Raw genomic sequence first — 24,616 nt, forward strand, 5'->3', positions numbered from 1 at the left:
ATGTAATTGAAGACTCCATAGACTCTAACCAATTCTGGGAAAATTGGAAAACACTATCTATCCAAAATGGAGATGTATGGGTAAACCACTTCTCCAATCTTTTTGGCTCTATAACAAAGAATAAAGAACAAAAACATATACATGATCAAATACAAATCCTAGAATCAACTATTAAAGACTACCAGAACCCATTGGATTCTCCAATTACCTTGAATGAGTTACAGGACAAAATAAAAACCCTCAAACCCAAAAAGGCCTGTGGTGTTGATGGTATCCTTAATGAAATGATCAAATATACAGACAACAAATTCCAATTGGCTATACTAAAACTCTTTAACATCGTCCTTAGCTCTGGCATCTTCCCCAATATTTGGAACCAAGGACTGATCACCCCAATCCACAAAAGTGGAGACAAATTTGACCCCAATAACTACCGTGGAATATGCGTCAACAGTAACCTTGGGAAAATACTCTGCATTATCATTAACAGCAGACTCGTACATTTCCTCAATGAAAACAATGTACTGAGCAAATGTCAAATTTGAGAGAGAGAGAGAGAGAGAGAGGGCAGGGGAGAGAGAGAGAGAGAGAGAGGGCAGGGGAGAGAGAGAGAGGGCAGGAGAGAGAGAGAGAGAGAGAGAGAGAGGGCAGGGGAGAGAGAGAGAGGGCAGGGGAGAGAGAGAGAGAGAGAGAGAGAGAGAGAGGGAGAGAGAGAGAGAGAGAGAGAGAGAGAGAGAGAGAGAGAGAGAGAGAGAGAGAGAGAGAGAGAGAGAGAGAGAGAGAGAGAGAGAGAGAGAGAGCAGGGGAGAGAGAGGCTTTTGTGGAGCGATGGGTAACGCTTCGTGGGCGACTGTTGTTGACGTGTGCAGAGGGTCCCTGGTTCGCGCCCGTGTCGGGGCGAGGGGACGTACTAAAGTTATACTGTTACATCTCACACAAAAAACTATACATACCTCGGCCTAAACATCAGCACCACAGGTAACTTCCACAAAGCTGTGAACGATCTGAGAGACAAGGCAAGAAGGGCCTTCTATGCCATCAAAAGGAACATAAATTTCAACATACCAATTAGGATCTGGCTAAAAATACTTGAATCAGTCATAGAGCCCATTGCCCTTTATGGTTGTGAGGTCTGGGGTCCGCTCACCAACCAAGATTTCACAAAATGGGACAAACACCAAATTGAGACTCTGCATGCAGAATTCTGCAAAAATATCCTCCGTGTACAACGTAGAACACCAAATAATGCATGCAGAGCAGAATTAGGCCGATACCCACTAATTATCAAAATCCAGAAAAGAGCCGTTAAATTCTACAACCACCTAAAAGGAAGCGATTCCCAAACCTTCCATAACAAAGCCATCACCTACAGAGAGATGAACCTGGAGAAGAGTCCCCTAAGCAAGCTGGTCCTAGGGCTCTGTTCACAAACACAAACACACCCCACAGAGCCCCAGGACAACAGCACAATTAGACCCAACCAAATCATGAGAAAACAAAAAGATAATTACTTGACACATTGGAAAGAATTAACAAAAAAACAGAGCAAACTAGAATGCTATTTGGCCCTAAACAGAGAGTACACAGTGGCAGAATACCTGACCACTGTGACTGACCCAAACTTAAGGAAAGCTTTGACTATGTACAGACTCAGTGAGCATAGCCTTGCTATTGAGAAAGGCCGCCGTAGGCAGACATGGCTCTCAAGAGAAGACAGGCTATGTGCACACTGCCCACAAAATGAGGTGGAAACTGAGCTGCACTTCCTAACCTCCTGCCCAATGTATGACCATATTAGAGAGACATATTTCCCTCAGATTACACAGATCCACAAAGAATTCGAAAACAAATCCAATTTTGATAAACTCCCATATCTACTGGGTGAAATTCCACAGTGTGCCATCACAGCAGCAAGATTTGTGACCTGTTGCCACAAGAAAAGGGCAACCAGTGAAGAACAAACACCACTGTAAATACAACCCATATTTATGTTTATTTATTTTAACTTGTGTGCTTTAACCATTTGTACATTGTTACAACACTGCATATATATAATATGACATTTGTAATGTCTTTATTGTTTTGAAACTTCTGTATGTGTAATGTTTACTGTTCATTTTTATTGTTTATTTGACTTTTGTATATTACCTACCTCACTTGCTTTGGCAATGTTAACACATGTTTCCCATGCCAATAAAGCCCCTTGAATTGAATTGAATTGAGAGAGAGAGAGAGAGAGAGAGAGAGAGAGAGAGAGAGAGAGAGAGAGAGAGAGAGGGGAGGGAGGGGAGAGAGAGAGAGAGAGAGGGCAGGGGAGAGAGAGAGAGAGAGAGAGAGAGAGAGAGAGAGAGAGAGAGAGAGAGAGAGAGAGAGAGAGAGAGAGAGAGAGAGAGAGAGAGAGAGCAGGGGAGAGAGAGAGAGAGAGAGAGAGAGAGAGAGAGAGAGAGAGAGAGAGAGAGAGAGAGAGAGCAGGAGAGAGAGAGAGAGAGAGAGAGAGAGAGAGAGAGAGAGAGAGAGAGAGAGAGAGAGAGAGAGAGAGAGAGAGAGAGAGAGAGAGAGAGAGAGAGAGAGAGAGAGAGAGAGAGAGAGAGAGCAGGGGAGAGAGAGAGAGAGAGAGAGAGAGAGAGAGAGAGCAGGGGAGAGAGAGAGAGAGAGAGAGAGAGAGGGCAGGGGAGAGAGAGAGAGAGAGAGAGAGAGTCATGCTCAACATGAGCTCCTGATATATTTGATTTTTTTTTGGTTTTTAGAATGAGATAAACACTCTAATCGAAGAAGAATCCCAGACAAGAAGTAATGAACAACAACTCTATTCATTCAGAATAGAAAAAAAAAAAATAACTTTGCGCCTCAAGTTAAGAAGTTTTGAGTCTAGCTAGCTAGCTACACATCAAAGACCTAGCCAGCAGACTAACAAGCTAGCCAGAAGAAACGAGCTAGAACAAACCTAGCAAGGGCAGTTAATACAACTACATCAAACGACCAAACTGAGTGAGTAAACCAAAAAGGAGCACGGACTAACTGTAAACATATCTTCAGTTTTTTGTGTGAGGATTTTTCACTCTTTTTGCTGTTTTTTGAACTAAAGTAGCGCGAACAGCAGACAAACAAATCGGTTGCCATGGCAACGGGGCAGCAGAACAGCGCAGCAGGAGCGGTAGTAGCAGAGCGCACAGACACCATGTCCCCACTCCCCCTCAGCGCAGAATCCATTCTCTACCCAAAAAAGGCCAAAAATGACACAATGAGGAAAACTTTTAAACAGAAACTACTAGAGGAGAGGCCAGAAACCCTTTTTGCAGACCTCTACAAAAACGGTGACGTGAGTAATCTCATCTTCCTCACTGACCAGCCAAATGCATGGCGCTCAGCAGTCTGCTCTCACTACCCATGCATAAAGAAAGAGGGAATCTGTAATGGGTGGAAGCTGAAAATCAAAGAGACAGACGACCCTGACAGCACCATGATAACAATCAACCTCTACAAGACTGGAACTGTCATGGTGCAAGGTAACATTAGGCTGTTTGAAACAGACTTTCAGACCATTAAGGAGAGAGCGGAGAGAGAAAAGGACACCACCAGTGACATGCCCTCCCACAAGAGAAACTCCACCAGCACCACCCTCACCCCTACCCTCCCCACCCAAACAAGCACATCCAGCACCTCTCTTCCCACCATAGTGGAGGACACGCCCCAGGAGGAGAGCGACCCCCTCAGTGCAGAGCAGGCTCAGGCCCTCCTCACCACCATGGCTGCCATGAGGGATGAGTTCACCAAACTGGAGGGGGAGGTGGTCCTGCTCAGGGAGAGCGTGAGCAAACAGCAACCAGACAACCACACCTTAGAGGAGCTCCTAACCAAGGTGAGGACAGAGCAGGACAGCAGCCTTGCAACACAGCTGAAAGAGGTTCAGCAAGAGAGAGACGGACTCAAGAGAGAGCTGGCTGATCTAACAAAGGAGGTGAGAGAGCTCCAAAAAGACAGGCAGAGCAGCAATAAGGAGCTGACCGCACTAAGAGAGGAGCTGCAGGAGAGAAAGAGAGCAGAGGACAGGCTGCAGGAGCAGATAGATCACCACCCTATGACCTGCCCTCACACAGCAGAGGAACCCAGCTCAACCAGCCAGACTTCCCCAGCCCTGGCTGCTGCATCCCTCCTCCCCAACCCACAGAACAGCCTCCCACTGACAGTGGCACCGACACAGACCAGCCACACCCCAGCTCCAACACCCACCAGCCCCCCCTCTGCCCCCCCCAGTCCAGAAGAAACACTGGCTGACATCGTCCTGTTAATGGACTCAAATGGGAAGTATGTTCAGGAGAAGAAACTTTTCCCTAGACACAAAACGAGAAAGGTGTGGTGCCCAACAACGCAGAGTGCCATGGAGCTGCTTGATAAGAACCATCTCGGGTCGCCAAGCCACATAATCATACACACCGGAAGCAACGACCTGCGTGCTCAGCAGGAGAGGGTGGCCACTTCACTACGGGGAGTGATTGAGAAGGCCTCCGCAATCTTCCCCAACACAAGAATCATAGTGTCAACCCTTCTACAGAGGAGGGACTTCCACCCTGCCACAATCCAAAGAATAAACGCCAGCCTATCCCGGGACTGTGCCCTGCGACCCAATGTACACCTGGCCCATCATCCCACCCTCGATCTGGACTGTCTCTATGACCATGTTCACCTGTACAGGGAGACAGTCCCCATCCTTGCCAAGACTCTCAAGGACGTCGCTTTAAACCGCAGCCCGACCTCTCCACCCAGGAACAGCAGAGCAATCTCCACCCTGCCGAGATCACCGAGACAACATCCCGGACCAGCACCCTGGACCCCCCAGCCACGACCACAGCACCACCAACCTCAATGCCCACCACAGCCAGCGCAGCACAGACCACCCCAGCCCAGCTTCAGAGCCACCCAGACGAGGCCTCCCACCCCCCTGCCCCCCACCGCAGACCCACACCTGGAGGAGCCACAGCCCAGCAGGCAGAGCTACGCACAGGCTGTGAGAGGAGCAACTGGCCCAGCCCCCACCAACCAAATGAGTGACATCAAACAAATGCTGAGTCTACTATGCTCACATGTGATGGGCCGAGGGTCATGGTAAGATGAGCACATGAACTCCACCATTCTCACACTACATCCACCCAAGTGGCATGACACAAATTCTATCTTAAATTATAAACAAATCACATTTGCAAAATAAGAGTTTACTTTAATTGAAAAGTCCTATTTTAATGGTTCTTCTTGGATTGTGAGTGTTTGTCTCATTTTGAAAGGTAAAGAAAAGAAAAGAAAAAAAGTGATGAAGTCTTTTTACGTTGCATGTTGGAATTTACAAGGATTGAAGTCCTCTGCTTTTGGGCTAAAGAGCAGAAACCCAGACTTCCTGAAAGAAATTGATGATGTTGATATTGTAGTACTACAGGAAACATGGTGCAGAGGTGATGTTTCCACTGGCTGTCCACTAGGTTATAGGGAGATAATCATACCATCCACTAAATTAAAAGGAATCAAACAGGGCAGAGACTCAGGGGGATTGCTAATATGGTATAAATCTGAACTAATTAATTCAATCGAATTGATCAAAACAGGAGAATTCTTTATCTGGTTAAAAATAAACAAGGAGGCTATCTTGACAGATAAAAACGTCTTCCTCTGTGCCACATACATTCCCCCCTCAGAGTCACCCTACTTCAATGAAGAGAGTTTCTCCATTCTAGAGGGAGAGATTAGTCACTTTCAGGCCCAAGGCAACGTACTGGTCTGTGGAGACCTGAATGCTAGAACAGCAGAAGAACAAGACACTATTAACAGTCATGGGGATAAACACCTACCAGGAAGCAACAACCTTTCCCTCCCCACATACCCCCACAGAAACAACTATGACAAAGTGAAAAACAAAAACGGAGTACAGCTCCTGAGGCTCTGTCGAACACTGGGTCTGTACATAGTCAATGGCAGGCTGAGAGGAGACTCTTTTGGTAGGTACACCTACAGCTCATCTCTTGGCAGCAGCACTGTAGACTACTTCCTCACCGACCTAAACCCAGAGTCTCTCAGAGCCTTCACAGTCAGCCCACTAACACCTCTCTCAGACCACAGTAAAATCACAGTGTATCTGAGAAGAGCAGAACCCAACCATGAAGCATCACGGCCCAATAAATTACATGGTACTAAACAAGCCTATAGATGGAGTGCAAACAGTACAGACATCTACCAAAAAGCAATTAGTAGCCAAAAAATACAATCTCTCCTGGACAACTTTTTAGCCTTAACGTTCTCCTTCAGCAATGAAGGTGTAAATTTGGCCGTTAGGAACATAAACTTTATATTTTACAAATTAGCCTCCTTGGCTAATCTAAAGAAGCATAAGAGCAAACCAAAAATTACAGATAATGAAAAATGGTTTGATAATGATTGCAAAAATCTAAGAAAGTCATTGAGAAATATATCTAATCAAAAACACAGAGAACCAGACAACAAAAATATACGCCTTCAATATGGGGAAACACTGAAGCAATACAAACGCACCCTAAGAACAAAAAAGGAACAGCACATTAGAAATCAGCTGGATGGAATTGAGGAATCCATAGAATCAAACCACTTCTGGGAGAATTGGAATAAATTAAACAAACCTCATCATGAGGAATTGGCTATCCAAAATGGGGATATGTGGAGAAATCACTTTGCAAACCTCTACAGCAATATAACAAAGAGCCCAGAACAAAAAGATATACAAGAAAAATTACAAATCCTTGAATTAGCAGTCAAAGACTATCAGAATCCTGTGGATACCCCAATTACAGAAGAAGAATTATTGGAAAAACTATGCAATCTCCAACCCAAAAAGGCCTGTGGTGCTGATGGTATTTTAAATGAAATGATCAAATATACAGACCACAAATTCAAATTGGCTATACTCAAACTCTTCAACATTATCCTCACTGCAGGTATTTTCCCCGATATTTGGAACCAGGGATTGATCACACCAATCTATAAAAATGGAGACAAATTTGACCCAAATAATTACAGAGGAATTTGCGTTAACAGCAACTTGGGGAAAATTCTCTGCAGTATTATAAATAGCAGACTACATCATTTCCTTGACGAACACAACGTCCTGAGCAGAAGCCAGATTGGATTTCTAAAAAATTATCGTACAACAGACCACATTTACACCCTCCACACTCTAATTGATAAACAAGTTAACCAAAACAAAGGCAAAATCTACTCGTGTTTTGTAGATTTCAAGAAAGCATTTGATTCAATTTGGCACGAAGGTCTTTTTTATAAACTAATAGAAAGTGGTATTGGAGGGAAAACATATGATTTTATTAAATCAATGTACACTAAAAACAAATGTGCGGTTAAAATTGGCAACAAGCAAACAGACTTCTTCTCTCAGGGGCGTGGAGTGAAACAGGGCTGCCCAATAAGTCCAACATTATTTAACATCTACATTAATGAATTGGCAAAAATATTAGAAGAATCGGCAGCACCTGGTATCACCCTACACAACACTGAAATCAAGTGTCTGCTGTACGCAGATGACCTGGTGCTGCTGTCTCCCACTAAAGAGGGGTTACAGCAGCACCTAGATCGTCTTCACAGGTTCTGTCAGACCTGGGCTCTGACCGTTAACCTAAAAAAAAACAAATATAATGATATTCCAAAAAAGGTCGGGAAATAAGGATGACAAATCTAAATTCTATTTGGACACAGTTCTATTAGAACACACCAAAAACTACACATATCTAGGACTAAATATCAGCAACACAGGTAGCTTTCACATGGCTGTGAATGAGCTGAGAGACAAAGCAAGAAGAGCATTCTATGCCATTAAAAGGAACATCAAAATTGAAATTCCAATTAGAATCTGGCTCAAAATTTTTCAATCAGTTATAGAACCAATTGCTCTATATGGTAGTGAAGTATGGGGTCCACTCTCTAATAATGAATTTACCAAATGGGACAAACATCCAATTGAAATATTGCATGCAGAGTTTTGCAAGACTGTTTTGCAAGTACAAAGAAAAACTCCAAATAACGCATGTAGGGCAGAATTGGGCCAATACCCCCTCCTCATTCGAATAGAAAAAAGAGCCATCAAATTTTACAACCATCTAAAAACAAGTGACCCCAAAACATTCCATCACACAGCTCTACAATGTCAAGAGATGAAACCAGAGAAGAGTCCCCTCAGCCAGCTGGTTCTGAGGCTCAGTTCACCAACCCAAACCAACCCCATAGAGCCTCGGGACAGCCCTCAGAAAATCTGGCCCAACCAAATCATCACAAAACAAAAAGAAAAATATATAACCTATTGGAAAGACACCACAAAAAATCAAAGTAAACTTCAATGCTATTTGTCTCTAAACAGACAGTACATGGTGGCAGACTATCTGACCACTGTGACTGATAGAAAACTGAGGAAAACATTGACTAGGTACAGACTCAGTGAGCACAGTCTGGCTATAGAGACCGGTCGTCACAGACAAACCTGGCTGCCCAGAGAGGACAGGCTGTGCTCACTCTGCTCCAGGGGAGAGGTAGAGACAGAGGTGCATTTCCTACTACACTGTGACAAATACTCAGACCTAAGAGCATATTTCTTTCCCAAAATTATAACTCAATACAAAGAATTTGAAACTATAAAAGATGAAGAAAAAATCAAATATTTATTGGGTGAAAAGCCAAAATGTGCAGTTTTGGCAGCCAAATATGTGTCCTCCTGCCACAACCTGAGGGACAGCCAGTGAAAAATGCAAAGTAATGTTGATAATATTTCCCATTTAGCTTAGTTTTGTTTTGTCTTTCATACCAGGTCATATGTCTTCTCAAGTCATGTTGACACTGGTCTACTACTGTTGCTTTAATGTATTGTTGTTCTGATTAATATTGTTGTTGTAGTTGCTGTTAATGGTAATCCCATGTCCACTACTACTATTATTATTGCTGTTGGTTCCACCATTTATTTATATATAAATATATATATATTTTGTATATATATACATATATATATTAGATTTTTATTTTTCGATATGTATACTTTGACAATGTAAGTAATAATGAACTTGCCATGTCAATAAAGTCAATTGAATTGAATTGAGAGGGCAGGGGAGAGAGAGAGAGAGAGAGAGAGAGAGAGAGAGAGAGAGAGAGAGAGAGAGAGAGAGAGAGAGAGAGAGAGAGAGAGAGAGAGAGAGAGAGAGAGAGAGAGAGGGAGAGAGAGAGAGAGAGAGAGAGAGAGAGAGAGAGAGAGAGAGAGAGGGCAGGGGAGAGAGAGAGAGAGAGAGAGAGAGAGAGAGAGAGAGAGAGAGGAGAGAGAGAGAGAGAGAGAGAGAGAGAGAGAGGGGGGCAGGGGAGAGAGAGAGAGAGAGAGAGAGAGAGAGAGAGAGAGAGAGGGCAGGGGAGAGAGAGAGAGAGGAGGGAGGGCAGGGGAGAGAGAGAGAGAGGGAGGGAGGGCAGGGGAGAGAGAGAGAGAGGGAGGGAGGGCAGGGGAGAGAGAGAGAGAGAGAGGGAGGGCAGGGGAGAGAGAGAGAGAGAGAGGGAGGGCAGGGGAGAGAGAGAGAGAGAGAGGGAGGGCAGGGGAGAGAGAGAGAGAGAGGGAGGGCAGGGGAGAGAGAGAGAGAGAGGGAGGGCAGGGGAGAGAGAGAGGGCAGGGGAGAGAGAGAGAGAGAGGGAGAGAGGGCGGGCAGGGGAGAGAGAGAGAGAGGGAGGGAGGGAGGGCAGGGGAGAAAGAAAGAGGATGAGAGTTGAATGAAAGGTCAGATAGATTCAACTAAATACATTTAGGTAGACAGGCAGTATACTGGGGTTAGGTCAGGAACTGCTTACGGAGACACCAGACAGGCAGTATACTGGGGTTAGATCAGGAACTGCTTACGGAGACACCAGACAGGCAGTATACTGGGGTTAGGTCAGGAACTGCTTACGGAGACACCAGACAGGCAGTATACTGGGGTTAGGTCAGGAACTGCTTACGGAGACACCATACAGGCAGTATACTGGGGTTAGGTCAGGAACTGCTTACGGAGACACCAGACAGGCAGTATACTGGGGTTAGATCAGGAACTGCTTACGGAGACACCAGACAGGCAGTATACTGGGGTTAGGTCAGGAACTGCTTACGGAGACACCAGACAGGCAGTATACTGGGGTTAGGTCAGGAACTGCTTACGGAGACACCATACAGGCAGTATACTGGGGTTAGGTCAGGAACTGCTTACGGAGACACCAGACAGGCAGTATACTGGGGTTAGGTCAGGAACTGCTTACGGAGACACCAGACAGGCAGTATACTGGGGTTAGGTCAGGAACTGCTTACGGAGACACCAGACAGGCAGTATACTGGGGTTAGGTCAGGAACTGCTTACGGAGACACCAGACAGGCAGTATACTGGGGTTAGGTCAGGAACTGCTTAACTGCTGAACTAGGGGAGTGGAGAAACTAGGTGCTTTAGGCTGAACTAGGGGAGTGGAGAAGCTAGGTGCTTTAGGCTGAACTAGGGGAGTGGAGAAGCTAGGTGCTTTAGGCTGAACTAGGGGAGTGGAGAAACTAGGTGCTTTAGGCTGAACTAGGGAAGTGGAGAAGCTAGGTGCTTTAGGCTGAACTATGGGAGTGGAGAAACTAGGTGCTTTAGGCTGAACTAGGGGAGTGGAGAAACTAGGTGCTTTAGGCTGAACTAGGGGAGTGGAGAAACGAGGTGCTTTAGGCTGAACTAGGGGAGTGGAGAAACTAGGTGCTTTAGGCTGAACTAGGGGGAGTGGAGACACTAGGTACTTTAGGCTGAACTAGGGGAGTGGAGAAGCTAGGTGCTTTAGGCTGAACTAGGGGAGTGGAGAAACTAGGTGCTTTAGGCTGAACTAGGGGAGTGGAGAAACTAGGTGCTTTAGGCTGAACTAGGGGAGTGGAGAAACTAGGTGCTTTAGGCTGAACTAGGGGAGTGGAGAAGCTAGGTGCTTTAGGCTGAACTAGGGGAGTGGAGAAACGAGGTACTTTAGGCTGAAATAGGGGAGTGGAGAAGCTAGGTGCTTTAGGCTGAACCAGGGGAGTGGAGAAACTAGGTACTTTAGGCTGAACTAGGGGAGTGGAGAAGCTAGGTGCTTTATGCTGAACTAGGGGAATGGAGAAACTAGGTACTTTAGGCTGAACTAGGGGAGTGGAGAAACTAGGTGCTTTAGGCTGAACTAGGGGAGTGGAGAAGCTAGGTGCTTTAGGCTGAACTAGGGGAGTGGAGAAGCTAGGTGCTTTAGGCTGAACTAGGGGAGTGGAGAAACTAGGTGCTTTAGGCTGAACTAGGGAAGTGGAGAAGCTAGGTGCTTTAGGCTGAACTATGGGAGTGGAGAAACTAGGTGCTTTAGGCTGAACTAGGGGAGTGGAGAAACTAGGTGCTTTAGGCTGAACTAGGGGAGTGGAGAAGCTAGGTGCTTTAGGCTGAACTAGGGGAGTGGAGAAACTAGGTGCTTTAGGCTGAACTAGGGGAGTGGAGAAACTAGGTGCTTTAGGCTGAACTAGGGGAGTGGAGAAACTAGGTGCTTTAGGCTGAACTAGGGGAGTGGAGAAGCTAGGTGCTTTAGGCTGAACTAGGGGAGTGGAGAAACTAGGTACTTTAGGCTGAAATAGGGGAGTGGAGAAGCTAGGTGCTTTAGGCTGAACCAGGGGAGTGGAGAAACTAGGTACTTTAGGCTGAACTAGGGGAGTGGAGAAGCTAGGTGCTTTATGCTGAACCAGGGGAATGGAGAAACTAGGTACTTTAGGCTGAACTAGGGGAGTGGAGAAACTATGTGCTCTAGGCTGAACTAGGGGAGTGGAGAAACTAGGTGCTTTAGGCTGAACTAGGGGAGTGGAGAAACTAGGTGCTTTAGGCTGAACTAGGGGAGTGGAGAAACTAGGTGCTTTAGGCTGAACTAGGGGAGTGGAGAAACTAGGTGCTTTAGGCTGAACTAGGGGAGTGGAGAAACTAGGTGCTTTAGGCTGAGGAGCCAACAGCGGGTCACAATTCACCTTGTATTATTTCATTTGTTAAGCACTTTGAAAGGCATCTATTAATGAAGTTTGACGGATTGAAAGAGGCACACTGACACAAACAGAGGAAGCGCTGTGGATAATAAAGTGTTTGTGGCAATGCTGACATTATTGCCAGGAACAGGGTGCAGGCAAAGAATAAACAAAAGAGTTCACCTAGAACATGGCGCCAAGCTATTACGCCAGAGACACTGGAGTAGATCATTGCTGATCTATACAATGTGTTAGGCTATCAACTCAGGGTAGGCTAAATATTAAAAGGCCTGTATAGATATGGTGGGCATGTCATGGGCTGGACTTTAGGGTCATCGGCTATCGTTTGTTCTTCTGTAGTTCTTGTCACTTGGCCCCTCCCCATGCTCTGGGTGATGGTGGCTTCGTCAGGTAGATTTGTCATGATGATGCTGATGATGATTCTATGACATGCAATGTCATTTGATGGTCTTAAAGTGACAGTACATGATTTCAAGTCCTAGGTATGTATTATTGTCTGAGTAGAGCGCAAGACACCATCTGGGTACAGTATGTATTGTTGTCTGAGTCGAGCTCAAGACACCATCTGGGTACAGTATGTATTGTTGTCTGAGTCGAGCTCAAGACACCATCTGGGTACAGTATGTATTGTTGTCTGAGTCGAGCTCAAGACACCATCTGGGTACAGTATGTATTGTTGTCTGAGTCGAGCTCAAGACACCATCTGGGTACAGTATGTATTGTTGTCTGAGTCGAGCTCAAGACACCATCTGGGTACAGTATGTATTGTTGTCTGAGTCGAGCTCAAGACACCATCTGGGTACAGTATGTATTGTTGTCTGAGTCGAGCTCAAGACACCATCTGGGTACAGTATGTATTGTTGTCTGAGTCGAGCTCAAGACACCATCTGGGTACAGTATGTATTGTTGTCTGAGTCGAGCTCAAGACACCATCTGGGTACAGTATGTATTATTGTCTGAGTAGAGCTCAAGACACCATCTGGGTACAGTATGTATTGTTGTCTGAGTCGAGCTCAAGACACCATCTGGGTACAGTATGTATTGTTAAGATACTGGCTTGAAGAAAGAAGATTGCCAGTTGTTTTTTAACCTGTAACTGAAATTAGTTTATTGTAATTCAATTGGATATTATTGATAGTTTTGCCTGGTCCATTGTATTGCTCATGATCCAATAGGTGGCCTGTCACCACCCGTCTTGTACTGGTTGAGATGGTCCTGTCTGTCACCACCTGTCTTATACTGGTTGAGATGGTCCCTGTCTGTCACCACCTGTCTTGTACTGGTTGAGATGGTCCTGTCTGTCACCACCTGTCTTGTACTGGTTGAGATGGTCCTGTCTGTCACCACCTGTCTTGTACTGGTTGAGATGGTCCCCTGTCACCACCTGTCTTGTACTGGTTGAGATGGTCCCTGTCTGTCACCACCTGTCTTATACTGGTTGAGATGGTCCCTGTCTGTCACCACCTGTCTTATACTGGTTGAGATGGTCCCTGTCTGTCACCACCTGTCTTGTACTGGTTGAGATGGTCCTGTCTGTCACCACCTGTCTTGTACTGGTTGAGATGGTCCTGTCTGTCACCACCTGTCTTGTACTGGTTGAGATGGTCCTGTCTGTCACCACCTGTCTTGTACTGGTTGAGATGGTACCTGTCTGTCACCACCTGTCTTGTACTGGTTGAGATGGTCCCTATCTGTCACCACCTGTCTTATACTGGTTGAGATGGTCCTGTCTGTCACCACCTGTCTTATACTGGTTGAGATGGTCCCTGTCTGTCACCACCTGTCTTGTACTGGTTGAGATGGTCCTGTCTGTCACCACCTGTCTTGTACTGGTTGAGATGGTCCTGTCTGTCACCACCTGTCTTGTACTGGTTGAGATGGTCCTGTCTGTCACCACCTGTCTTGTACTGGTTGAGATGGTCCCTGTCTGTCACCACCTGTCTTGTACTGGTTGAGATGGTCCCTGTCTGTCAGCACCTGTCTTGTACTGGTTGAGATGGTCCTGTCTGTCACCACATGTCTTGTACTGGTTGAGATGGTCCCTGTCTGTCACCACCTGTCTTGTACTGGTTGAGATGGTCCTGTCTGTCACCACCTGTCTTGTACTGGTTGAGATGGTCCTGTCTGTCACCACCTGTCTTGTACTGGTTGAGATGGTCCTGTCTGTCACCACCTGTCTTGTACTGGTTGAGATGGTCCCTGTCTGTCACCACCTGTCTTGTACTGGTTGAGATGGTCCCTGTCTGTCAGCACCTGTCTTGTACTGGTTGAGATGGTCCTGTCTGTCACCACATGTCTTGTACTGGTTGAGATGGTCCCTGTCTGTCACCACCTGTCTTGTACTGGATGAGATGGTCCCTGTCTGTCACCACCTGTCTTGTACTGGATGAGATGGTCCCTGTCTGTCACCACCTGTCTTATACTGGTTGAGATGGTCCTGTCTGTCAGCACCTGTCTTGTACTGGTTGAGATGGTCCTGTCTGTCACCACATGTCTTGTACTGGTTGAGATGGTCCCTGTCTGTCACCACCTGTCTTGTACTGGATGAGATGGTCCTGTCTGTCACCACCAGTCTTGTACTGGTTGAGATGGTCCTGTCTGTCACCACCAGTCTTGTACTGGTTGAGATGGTCCTGTCTGTCACCACCTGTCTTGTACTGGTTGAGATGGTCCCTGTCTGTCACCACCTGTCTTGTACTGGTTGAGATGGTCCTGTCTGTCACCACCCGTCTTGTACTGGATGAGATGGTCCCTGTCTGTCACCACCCGTCTTGTACTGGTTGAGATGGTCCTGTCTGTCACCACCTGTCTTGTACTGGTTGAGATGGTCCCTGTCTGTCACCACCAGTCTTGTACTGGTTGAGATGGTCCCTGTCTGTCACCACCTGTCTTATACTGGTTGAGATGGTCCTCGTCACCACCTGTCTTATACTGGTTGAGATGGTCCTGTCTGTCACCACCTGTCTTGTACTGGTTGAGATGGTCCTGTCTGTCACCACCTGTCTTGTACTGGTTGAGATGGTCCTGTCTGTCACCACCTGTCTTGTACTGGTTTGAGATGGTCCTGTCTGTCACCACCTGTCTTGTACTGGTTGAGATGGTCCCCGTCACCACCTGTCTTGTACTGGTTGAGATGGTCCTGTCTGTCACCACCTGTCTTGTACTGGTTGAGATGGTCCTGTCTGTCACCACCTGTCTTGTACTGGTTGAGATGGTCCTGTCTGTCACCACCTGTCTTGTACTGGTTGAGATGGTCCTGTCTGTCACCACCTGTCTTGTACTGGTTGAGATGGTCCTGTCTGTCACCACCTGTCTTGTACTGGTTGAGATGGTCCTGTCTGTCACCACCTGTCTTGTACTGGTTGAGATGGTCCTGTCTGTCACCACCTGTCTTGTACTGGATGAGATGGTGCCCCCCATTAAACAGCAACTAGCGTAGCCTGGTAGTTGAGCTCTTTTAGGTAACCCTAGTTGGCAGGTGTAACTGGGACATATGTTTAATACATCTGACCATATAGGCCCTATGCATCAAACAAAAGTCTTGGTTTCCATTGAGCTTGAGATGATGTCAGCAGACTGTAAGGCAAACTGTAGCACACAACAGTGATGCCTGGAGTTCTACAGGAAGTATCCATAGAGATGGGCTCCTTCTGCTGCAGAATCTTCCTTTCTGAACCGTGCAGCGTAGAAGGCGCTGATCCGTACAGATAAGCCTTTGGCTCCAACAACAGCCAGCTCAGCAGACACCACTTACAAACAGTGCAGTCTCTATGCAGAGGAGAACCCGGACAACTGGAGATTATCGTGGTTGCTGCTGCGATTGGACACTCTAGATCATCAATTCCTGATGCTGCTGCGATTGGACACCCTAGATCATCAATTCCTGATGCTGCTGCGATTGGACACTCTAGATCATCAATTCCTGATGCTGCTGCGATTGGACACTCTAGATCATCAATTCCTGATGCTGCTGCGATTGGACACTCTAGATCATCAATTCCTGATACTGCTGCGATTGGACACTCTAGATCATCAATTCCTGATGCTGCTGCGATTGGACACTCTAGATCATCAATTCCTGATGCTGCTGCGATTGGACACTCTAGATCATCAATTCCTGATGCTGCTGCGATTGGACACTCTAGATCATCAATTCCTGATGCTGCTGCGATTGGACACTCTAGATCATCAATTCCTGATGCTGCTGCGATTGGACACCCTAGAACATCAATTCCTGATGCTACTGCGATTGGACACCCTAGATCATCAATTCCTGATGCTGCTGCGATTGGACACCCTAGAACATTAATTCCTGATGCTACTGCGATTGGACACCCTAGAACATCAATTCCTGATGCTACTGCGATTGGACACCCTAGAACATCAATTCCTGATGCAACTGCGATTGGACACCCTAGAACATCAATTCCTGATGCAACTGCGATTGGACACCCTAGAACATCAATTCCTGATGCAACTGCGATTGGACACCCTAGAACATCAATTCCTGATTTCCTACTGTACTATGTTGCCACATGAATTCCGCCAGTAAAATGCAGCTACTAAGCATGTTAGCTCTGCTTCCCAAATATGTTATTGTTACTTCAGGTAGCAACATTTACAGTCATGTATTATTACTGCCTGTACCAGTCGATAGGCTACTCGGCATTTACACTGTGAATCCCCCCCTGTGCAAGGGACTATTATTGTGTACTGCAGGTTCAGCCCCCAGCCCCCAGCCTCAGCTGTAAAGCCTTTATCCAGCAGCAGCAGTGTTAGGGCTATAACCCAGGAGACAGCCTGTCTCAGCCACAGCACTGACGTGTGGCAATAAAACAGACAGATCCTGCCACTCAGAGATACACGCACCAGCATAGCTTCCGCAGCGCAGAAAGCAATGAACGCACGCAATCACAAAGGACATCTGCTGTAGCTTCTGATGACTCTCCCCGTGAGCTGGTTCAATCACTGTGGTTTACAATCAAAAAAAAGGTCCTGAAGGATGGAGTCATCAAATCAAATTGTATTTGTCACATGCTTCGTAAACAACAGGTGAAACTAACAGTGAAATGCTTACTTCCCAACAACGCAGAGAAAGAAAATAGAGAAATAATATAAAGGTAATAACACGTAAATAAATAGATATAAAAATATATAAAATAAATATAAATAGTAGCAGAAGCATATGTGATGATTCAAAAAAAGATATGGACAAAAGGGGTCAATGCAGATAGTCAAATAGTTAACCAAAAAGCTACCTGGACTAACTATGTAGCAGTCTTATGGCTTGGTGGTAGAGGCTCTTCAGGATCCTGTTGGTTCCAGACTTGGTGCATCAATACTGCTTGCCGTGTGGTAGCAGAGAGAACAGTTTATGACTTGGGTGGCTGGAGTCTTTGAAAACATGTTGGGTCATCCCGGGAGAGTTAGTATGTGTGTGTGTTTATTTATTTATTTATTTATGTTGTTGCTTCTCTGTAATACTACAAGCAACCTAGCAATTTTATGAAGTTAGGTTCCCAATCTGGGCTAGCTAATGCTATCTCCCAACCTCATAACTAGCCACCAAGCCATTTAAGGCCATCAATCAAGTTAGAGTAGCTAGCTTGTCTAACTATCTGATCTGGCATGCCTGCTGACAAGGTTGGTAGACTAGAAAAGCAAGCAAGCAAGCAATTACTAAATGCACTGAATAAGACTCATATTTTAGCAGACAAGTATATCTCGTTTCTTTAAAAAAAAACATTTAGGAGGATACAGACAGCTCAAGAGGTATGCTTAGATATGAATAAAAATAAACATGTATTTTTTACATAGAATTAAGCATAACGATTATGTCTCTAGATTGCTAACACTTACTTGTTAACCCAAGCATAAATGCAGTGAACCACCGGGTGGTCATTATGCCTGATGTCCAACATCAGGCATTTTGTTTTGCCCGGTTGTCTAGGCCGGATTTTCCGTTCATGTGCTTCGCTTTTCAACTAGTTAAAAGCTAGCTGGTTGGAGTCTGTGTGTGTACTTCCGTTTGTACCATCACACGTTAATGCATGCGGTACACAGAGCGCACAGCAGCCTAGCGTGGCATTCCCCCAACGCAGTGTTCCGGAGTGCTCCAATGACAATGAATGACTTCCGGCAGAACGCAAAACGAGTTTGATGCATCTGGTGAACATTAGGCGTTAGGGATGCATTGGTCCTCTCCGCGGGAACCCAAACCCATCCAAATGTGGCATGCATCTGTAAGAAACCAATTCAAAACGTTACGAATCTTCCGGTTCACTAACGTATTTTACTCATATAATTTTTTCCCGCCTTATTCAGAAAATACCTCTAATCTGTTGTGACTGAATTGATGCGTCCTCTCCTGCAGCCTATCAAACTTTTATGCATGTCACAGAGTATGATATTGATCTACATGCCAGATGACAACTACGCACAGTGTGAGAGATGCAGCTGCTCTCGCCAACGAGAGGTAGGCCTACCCTATCCGTTCTAATATTCGTAGACAACATGATCTTCAAATCAAATGTTATTAGTCACATGCGGCGAATACAACAGTGAAATGCTTACTTACGAGCCCCTAACCGACAGTGCAGTAAATGTTATATATATATACAGTGGGGCCAAAAAGTATTTAGTCAGCCACCAATTGTGCAAGTTCTCCCACTTAAAAAGATGAGAGAGGCCTGTAATTTTCATCATAGGTACACTTCAACTATGACAGACAAAATGAGAAAAAATCCAGAAAATCACATTGTAGAATTTTTTATGAATTTATTTGCAAATTATGGTGGAAAATAAGTATTTGGTCACCTACAAACAAGCCAGATTTCTGGCTCTCACAGACCTGTAACTTCTTCTTTAAGAGGCTCCTCTGTCCTCCACTCGTTACCTGTATTAATGGCACCTGTTTGAACTTGTTATCAGTATAAAAGACACCTGTCCACAACCTCAAACAGTCACACTCCAAACTCCACTATGGCCAAGACCAAAGAGCTGTCAAAGGACACCAGAAACAAAATTGTAGACCTGCACCAGGCTGAGAATACTGAATCTGCAATAGGTAAGCAGCTTAGTTTGAAGAAATCAACTGTGGGAGCAATTATTAGGAAATGGAAGACATACAAGACCACTGATAATCTCCCTCGATCTGGGGCTCCACGCAAGATCTCACCCCGTGGGGTCAAAATGATCACAAGAACGGTGAGCAAAAATCCCAGAACCACACGGGGGGACCTAGTGAATGACCTGCAGAGAGCTGGGACCAAAGTAACAAAGCCTACCATCAGTAACACACTACGCCGCCAGGGACTCAAATCCTGCAGTGCAGACGTGTCCCCATGCTTAAGCCAGTACATGTCCAGGCCCATCTGAAGTTTGCTAGAGAGCATTTGGATGATCCAGAAGAAGATTGGGAGAATGTCATATGGTCAGATGAAACCAAAATAGAACTTTTTGGTAAACTCGTCGTGTTTGGAGGACAAAGAATGCTGAGTTGCATCCAAAGAACACCATACCTACTGTGAAGCATGGGGGTGGAAACATCATGCTTTGGGGATGTTTTTCTGCAAAGGGACCAGGACGACTGTTCCGTGTAAAGGAAAGAATGAATGGGGCCATGTATCGTGAGATTTTGAGTGAAAACCTTCCATCAGCAAGGGCATTGAAGATGAAACGTGGCTGGGTCTTTCAGCATGACAATGATCCCAAACACACCGCCCGGGCAACGAAGGAGTGGCTTCGTAAGAAGCATTTCAAAGTCCTGGAGTGGCCTAGCCAGTCTCCAGTTCTCAACCCCATAGAAAATCTTTGGAGGGAGTTGAAAGTCCGTGTTGCCCAGCAACAGCCCCAAAACATCACTGCTCTAGAGGAGATCTGCATGGATGAATGGGCCAAAATACCAGCAACAGTGTGTGAAAACCTTGTGAAGACTTACAGAAAATGTTTGACCTCTGTCATTGCCAACAAAGGGTATATAACAAAGTATTGAGATAAACTTTTGTTATTGACCAAATACTTATTTTCCACCATAATTTACAAATAAATTCATTAAAAATCCTACAATGTGATTTTCTGGATTTTTTTCCCTCATTTTGTCTGTCATAGTTGAAGTGTACCTATGATGAAAATTACAGGCCTCTCTCATCTTTTTAAGTGGGAGAACTTGCACAATTGGTGGCTGAGTAAATACTTTTTTGCCCCACTGTATATATATGGATAAGAATAAGAAATAAAAGTAACAAGTAATTAAAGAGCAGCAGTAAAATAACAATAGCGAGACTATATACAGGGTGGTACCGGTACAGAGTCAATGTGCGGGGGCCCCGTTGAGGTAATATATAGATATAGGTAGAGTTATTAAAGTGACTATGCATAGATGATAACAACAGAGAGTAGCAGCAGTGTAAAAGAGGGGGGGTGGGCAATGCAAATAGTCTGGGTAGCCATTTGATTAGGTGTTCAGGAATCTTATGGCTTGGGGGGGTAGAAACTGTTTAGAAGCCTCTTGGACCCAGACTTGGCGCTCTGGTACCGCTTGCCGAGCGGTAGCAGAGAGAACAGTCTATGACTAGGGTGGCTGGAGTTTCTGACAATTTTTAGGGCCTTCCTCTGACACCGCCTGGTATAGAGGTCCTGGATGTCAGGAAGCCTGGCCCCAGTGATGTACTGGGCCGTTCGCACTACCCTCTGTAGTGCCTTGCGGTCGGAGGCCGAGCAGTTGCCATACCAGGCAGTGATGCAAGCAGTCAGGATGCTCTCGATGGTGCAGCTGTAGAACCTTTTGATGATCTAAGGACCCGTGCCAAATCTTTTCAGTCTCCTGAGGGGGAATAGGTTTTGTCGTGCCCTCTTCACGACCGTCTTGGTGTGCTTGGACCATGTTAGTTTGTTGATGACGTGGACACCAAGGAACTTGAAGCTCTCAACCTGCTCCACTACAGCCCCGTCGATGAGAATGGGGGCGTGCTCTGTCCACTTTTTCCTGTAGTCCACAATCATCTCCTTTGTCTTGATCTCGTTGAGGGAGAGGTTGTTGTCCTGGCACCACACGGCCAGGTCTCTGACCTCCTCCTCATGTGCAGTGCACATTTTGGAACTGTGTTTTCCTTCAAACTGCATTTTGGAACATTCGCACATAGGCCTACCGCCGTGTGCACATTGCACATTCTAAAATGTTTAGAAATAATAGTTTATCAACATTTAGTTTTAACATTTTAAGTTAAACATTCCGATCTGTTTCATCAGCCTTACTAATTGATATGGCGTATACATGTAGGCTAATTGGTGTGAAGGCTGTACTAGACTAAGCTATTTTCTATTACTTTCTAGATAACAACATATGGTAACACACAATCGCGAACGCATAGCAACCCAAAGGTTGTGTGTTCAAATCTCACCATGGACAACTTTAGGATTTTATCTAATTAGCAACTTGTCAACTACTTACTACTTTTTAGCTACTCTGCCTTCCATTTTTGAAGACATTTATTTTCATTGTCACATGCTGACCAGACCTCTTGTGCACCATCGTGCGCGCATGTTGATTTTGTCCCCCCACACCAGACTCGATCAGGACACGCAGGTTGAAATATCAAAACAAACTCTGAACCAATTATATTAATTTGGGGACAGGTCGAAAAGCATTAAACATTTATGGCAATTTAGCTAGCTAGCTTGCTTGCTGTTTGGCAACCAACTTTAAGGTGTATTACCACTACCAACTGGACTGGAGTGTGGACCTCAGTTCATCTTTCAATCACCCACGTGGGTATGTGCTCCTAAAAACCAATGAGGAGATTTGAGAGGCGGGACTTGCAGTGCATCAAGCGTCACAAATAGAAGCTCTGTTCTGTTTTACATGATGACCACACCGCTCGCGTCACGTGTGCAAGCATTGCAAAATAAATGTACACATACAGTACATGTTATTCAATCATTGCACCCACACTGCTTGCGAGCGTCAGAGCGCCAGGCACTAAAAAAAAAATTGGTTCTATTTGTGAAACTCAATGCACTGCAAGTCCTGCCTCTCAAATCTCCTCATTGTTTTTTAGGAGCATATACCCACGTGTGTGATTGATAGATGAACTGAGGATCAGACTCCAGTCAGTTGTAGTAATGCAGCCAACCCCCATATCAAGTCCAAAGAAGAAAAAGGAGCCTGAAGGAAGGAGGAGAGATGACGAGAAACAAATTCAGTTTACCGTTTTATCTGTGGATTAATTGTCTGAGTAGAGGACCTTGTGCATTTCAGGTAAAATAACAACCCAATGTTTATATCCCAGGACAAATTAGACAGCAACAGCAAACTAGCTAGCTAAATTGCCATAAATCTTTAATGCATTTCGACCTGTCCAAAAAATGTATATAATTGGTTCAGAGTTTTGATATTTCAACCTGCATGTCCTGATCATGTCTGGTGTGGGGGGACAAAGTCAGTGCAGGCATGTGTGCGGTCTGGTTAGCATGTTAGCGCCTGGCTACACAGAAGCTCATTGATGCGCGCGAGCAGTGTGGGCGCAATGACTGAATAACATGTATGTGTAAAAAAAAAAAATTGCAATGCAAGCGTGTGCCCGCATGTTGATTTTGTTCACCCACACCAGCCGTGTTCAGACCACACAGATTGAAATATCAAAAATAACTATCAACCAACGATATTAATTTGGGGACAGGTCGAAAAGCATTAAACATGTATGGCAAAACACAGCTGATTAATCAAATTGCATTCTAAACTGAAGATCATGATTAGGTGATTATTGGATTATTGGTGTGTTAGCTGGGGCAAAACTGTGACACCAATCAGACCCTCGAGGACTGGAATTGCCCACCCCTGCTAGAGTATCTGCTCAATAATCTGGGTTTGGGGGTTTTGCTTGCATGCATCACCCGACCTGGCATTACAGGAAGGATACTCAGAGGCTGAGGACAACATCAGGGCCAGCAAACCAACTGCATAATCTGGCATCCCCATCATCAAATCCCTCTAGCTCCAGTGGGTTGTTAGAAGCACCAGTCGCTGTCATAAACGGGCACACTCTGCTGTGAAGGAACTCTCCGAGCTGGTTTAATCAACATCAGTGTCTTTGTTTTGTTCATTTATTTAATGTCTATGTCTACTTAAATGTTTTCCCTTTATAGCTCCCGAGTGGCGCAGCGGTCTAAGGCACTGCATCTCATTGTTTGAGGTGTAACTGCAGACACCCTGGTTCGAATCCATTCTGCATCACAACCGGTCGTGATTGGGAGTCCCATAGGGCGGCGCACAATTGGTCCAGCTTCGTCTATTGTAGCCAGTCATTGTAAATAAGAATTTGTTAAATGAAAAAAATAATCTGTAGGCCTATACTGCAATTCAGTTTGTAGCTGCAAATGTGTAGCCTACAATATTCAGTTAAACAATAAACCCTGCGCATGTGTGTATATACATATTTACAGTATATGTAATGTAGCATATCAATCGCAGAATCGGTGGGACGTAACATTGAAACGATGCAGTAACATCGTGATAGATGCGTATACAATCAAAGATAATTCAGTCAATGTATTCCATTTTCATTCGATATTTTCAACCAATTTAACTAACAACGGACCAGCTCATTGCACGAACGACATCTCCTTTACTGTAATTGTAACATAGCGTATGGTTCAAAATCATAAACGAACAGCCTAAGAGACACACATGAACAGACAGATTTACCTTTCTTCAGGCTTCCATTTAGATCTCTGTTCCGAACTCAACTGGTTTGTGATGGTGCGAAAGCATGGCAAATTCTGTCCGATGCCATGTTATGTTTAGTACTTTTAATATAGCTCTCTCGGAGCCTACAAGCCCGATTTTACCGTGCAAAGGGGAACCGTAGTTCTAAACTGCATTGCACTGAATGACAAATCCACCCCACATAACGTGCAAATTGACAGCGGTGTGTGATGCAGCGAAACTGACGCTCACTTATGGAAGTGATGGGGACGTTACATTAGGGCAGGGCACTCTATCATATGGGATCGAATTACAGCTACATTCTTAAAGAGATAGGCCTATTCTCATACACCCCCTCCCAACACACACACGCGTTAATGAAATATATGTCAATTTGCTAATATCAATTTAACTCCCTGATCAACAGTGACAATGTTTGGTGTTGCTGAAAAGAACATTGTTAGAACACTGTCAGTCACATTGGTCCTGTGACTCAGATGCTGTTAAAGGGGGGTGAAGTATGGCCTACCAGGTAGTTTAGACTAGAGGGGTGGGCAATTCCAGTCCTCGGGGGCCTGATTGGTGACACCGTTTTGGGCTGACCCACGCTCAAGCAATAAATAGGCTAATATTGCTTGAAATTTGGGGACGCATCGGCTCCCCAAGCCAATTCACCTGGCCTATTAAAATAGGCGTCTGAGAATATTTATCCCCCACAGCCGTCCTTGCTGCATGTTCTGGTTCAATGTAGTATAAACTGTTATTATTGAGATTATTATATTGACAGGTTATGACATGACAGTATGGCCATCAAATAAAATGATTGCAGCCACATGCCAGGAGATGTTGCATTTTGTGGTCTGGATCCTTGCTAGACATATTGATGA

General features: G+C 45.2%; 2 protein-coding genes across 3 annotated transcripts in view; one reads left to right on the forward strand and one right to left on the reverse strand.

The window, feature by feature from the left end:
• The window catches only part of LOC139531488 (TLC domain-containing protein 4-B-like), a 48,829-nt gene that overhangs the window by 24,026 nt on the left and 187 nt on the right, over positions 1–24,616 (reverse strand). The window contains exon 1 of one of the 2 annotated variants that reach the window (XM_071327978.1): positions 23,730–23,995. The exons of the other annotated variant lie outside the window; for it this stretch is intronic. The gene's annotated coding sequence lies outside the window, so the exon portion shown is untranslated. Of the gene's footprint in view, positions 1–23,729; positions 23,996–24,616 lie in introns of those variants that run through there. 2 annotated transcript variants of the gene reach the window in all.
• On the forward strand, positions 2,818–8,765 carry LOC139531487 (uncharacterized). The gene is made up of 2 exons (XM_071327977.1): positions 2,818–5,103; positions 5,280–8,765. Exons 1-2 carry the CDS (start codon positions 3,119–3,121, stop codon positions 5,281–5,283), a joined length of 1,989 nt encoding a protein of 662 aa, XP_071184078.1. The 5' UTR covers positions 2,818–3,118; the 3' UTR covers positions 5,284–8,765.

This window comes from Salvelinus alpinus, chromosome 10, assembly GCF_045679555.1.
Source record: "Salvelinus alpinus chromosome 10, SLU_Salpinus.1, whole genome shotgun sequence".
NCBI lineage: Eukaryota > Metazoa > Chordata > Actinopteri > Salmoniformes > Salmonidae > Salvelinus > Salvelinus alpinus.

Excerpts from the sequence above, each read along its gene's own strand:
- LOC139531487 (XM_071327977.1), top strand. The coding sequence starts at position 3,119 with ATGGCAACGGGGCAGCAGAACAGCGCAGCAGGAGCGGTAGTAGCAGAG.